The sequence below is a fragment of the Marmota marmota genome, unplaced genomic scaffold, assembly GCF_001458135.2.
Source record: "Marmota marmota marmota unplaced genomic scaffold, marMar, whole genome shotgun sequence".
Classification (NCBI taxonomy): domain Eukaryota; kingdom Metazoa; phylum Chordata; class Mammalia; order Rodentia; family Sciuridae; genus Marmota; species Marmota marmota.
Window position 1 is genome coordinate 6,777,693 of NW_026000119.1, and position 2,465 is coordinate 6,780,157.

The 2,465-nt window shown below is 42.4% G+C and overlaps 1 protein-coding gene across 1 annotated transcript in view; it reads right to left on the bottom strand.

Annotated features, from left to right (window-relative positions):
* Nucleotides 1-732, bottom strand: part of Bmp2k (BMP2 inducible kinase) — a 128,066-nt gene extending 127,334 nt beyond the window's left edge. Inside the window, exons 1-3 of the mRNA XM_048784711.1 lie at nt 634-732; nt 412-515; nt 8-304 (exon numbers count right to left, since the gene is read on the bottom strand). Of these exons, the coding sequence (XP_048640668.1) occupies nt 8-304; nt 412-515; nt 634-732 (500 nt within the window). The remainder of the gene's footprint in view (nt 1-7; nt 305-411; nt 516-633) is intronic.
* Nucleotides 733-2,465: the final 1,733 nt, after the last annotated feature.

Here is a 2,465-nt window from a genome sequence, read left to right on the forward strand (position 1 = left end):
GTGGCACAGCGCTGCAGACAACCGCTCACAGAGCCCGGGCGCCCCGCGCAGGCGCGCTACTGCGCCGCCGGAAGTGACGGTTCCGGCTCTTGTCACGTGGAGGAGGAACCGGGGACGTGATTGTGGGGGTTGGGGGTGAGAGCGAAGTTCGGGGTCCCGGTTTTGGGTCGCGCTTGGGAGGGTTTGGGCCTGGTCTGTGAGGCCATACTCCAAGCAGAGAGATGGCCCAGGGACTGGTTCCCGCGCTGGCTCTGCGACGGGGGCTGTGAATTCAGCCCGGCGTCGGTATGTCACTCTGGGGGTCCTAAAAATGCAGCCCACAACTTTACCCTCTCCAAGGAACTTCTTGCTTTATTTCTTAAGACAGTTTTCCAAACCTAATACCCTGTGAAGCTTCTTCCGCTCGCCCACATGAGCGTGGGAGGTGGGATCATTGGAAAACGGGAAACAGGAGTGAATTCAAGTAACGCAACTTCTGAAGCCGCGGTGTTGTCGCACTGTAGCGGACGCTTGCGCTAGGAAGCATTTTGTAACTTATAAATTACTTAGAACTACTTTTAAAATCTCGTTTTGTGCGGTGCAACAATCTTGTGGGGTATTCAAAACAAATATTTAAGCAGACCAGTTTATCACCTTTGACTGAGAGAGCTTAACGGAGTTGCCCAAGGTCACCCAGCTGCCTAGTGGTAGCGGGGACCATTCGTCGACTCCCAGTTCCACGCTTCTGGCCATTCTGAAAAAGTAGTTAAGAGTCATCACATCTTTTAAGATCCGCAGATTTAGGACTTTCGAAGCAAAAGCAGTTATTGGTGCCCCCCCCCCAAACCCTTAAAAAGATTTACTTTAAAAAAAAAAACTGTTTCATCAATTTAATAACCTGATTAAACTGAAGAGTCACTTCCCTGCAGAGTAGAGCAGGCAAAATGAAAATGGGCAAAAGGAAGAAATTTGGCAGTGGTAAGGAATGGCAAATTGTAGAGCACGTGTAAAGAGTGCAGCAGATTCTCAACTCCAGCCTACTTTTCCACATAGGAAACGGCCACCATACCCAGGGTTTGTAATTTCTTCACAGGAGCCAAAAATCTGGAATTTTTATTCTAATGTGGCATTTCCCAGATTTTAAAATATAGGACAAATTATGTCTGCTGGACTCGAGTGTGCATCTTTTATGAAAGTAGATTAAAATGGTTATTTTCCCATTTCTTAGTCCAACTTCGTAATGAACTGCAGGCAAAAACATAGGAAAATGTGCTCACGCAAAAAAGACTTGGAGCTTAAAAATCATTCTTTCTTCCTCCCTGCTATTTGAAGAGAAGCTATTTCTGCCAGCAGTAAAGCAATGCTCCAGATTTAGGCATTTCTGCTCCATAACCCACTAAACTAAAATTCTTCATCCAGAGACCTGACCTTTAAAATACATTCCAGCTCAATGGAAGTCAGATTATGTGTCAGATGATTGATATGATGTGGCAATTGGGGATTTCCACTTGGAAATAAGCGGACCATTTTCCTTACTAGGGGGATTCACTATAGAGTCTCATTCCTACAACATTTGAATTATGTTTTTCGGGCAGAATAATGGAGAAATTTACTTCTTGCAATTCAAAACCGGAGTCAGCCTCCAATTTGGGGGCGGGGGGGGGGGGCTGCAAAGTTTGAGCCTAATGCAAGTTCACCTAATTACAACACAGGAATAAAGTTTATTATCATTTTGGGTGTCAACTTACCACAATTGTCATGGTAAAGAAAATCACTTCCTTGAGCCCATGTAATGTTTTCTGATTTTGAAGCTTAAGCTATAGGCACCCTCTGAAAACTATGAGCAACAACAAGCAATATGGTCTTTGATTTGTCACCAAACATGATGAAACTTGAATATACTCTGATCTTCACAGAATATTTTAACTACACATATTCTATAACAGTAACATTATATTACTTAAAAACACAAAAATGCTGTCAGGTGCAATTGCACAAGCCTGTAATCCCAGCTACACTTGAGGCCAGTCTGGTGAAAGAGAAAGAGATAGAATAAGAGAGCAAAACTACCATATTTCTAACCAAAGTGCAAAACATTTACAAGCACTACCAAAAGATCTTGATAGCTGTTGTCAGGCAGATTGTATCCTCCTAGTAAATGTGTGACTTAAGAAGAGTATTCTTAAACCAATTTGTAGAAATTGAAATACTGAGGGCAGGCTATTGTCAGTAGGAAAAATCATGCTCTAAGAATTCTAGTCTTTTAGATAGTTTCAAAAAGTGTTTTAGGCATATATTGATTTCTCAATCCTATGCTGAAAAATTACTGGTTTAAAATTACTGGTTTATTACTGTGTAGTAGTACCTGCCTATTATCCCAGCTTTTGGGAGGCTGAAGCAGGAGGATTTCAAGTTTGAAGGCTGCCCAGGCAACAAAACAAAACCCTATCTTAAAAAAAAAAAAATGACTTTCATAGTACTGAATC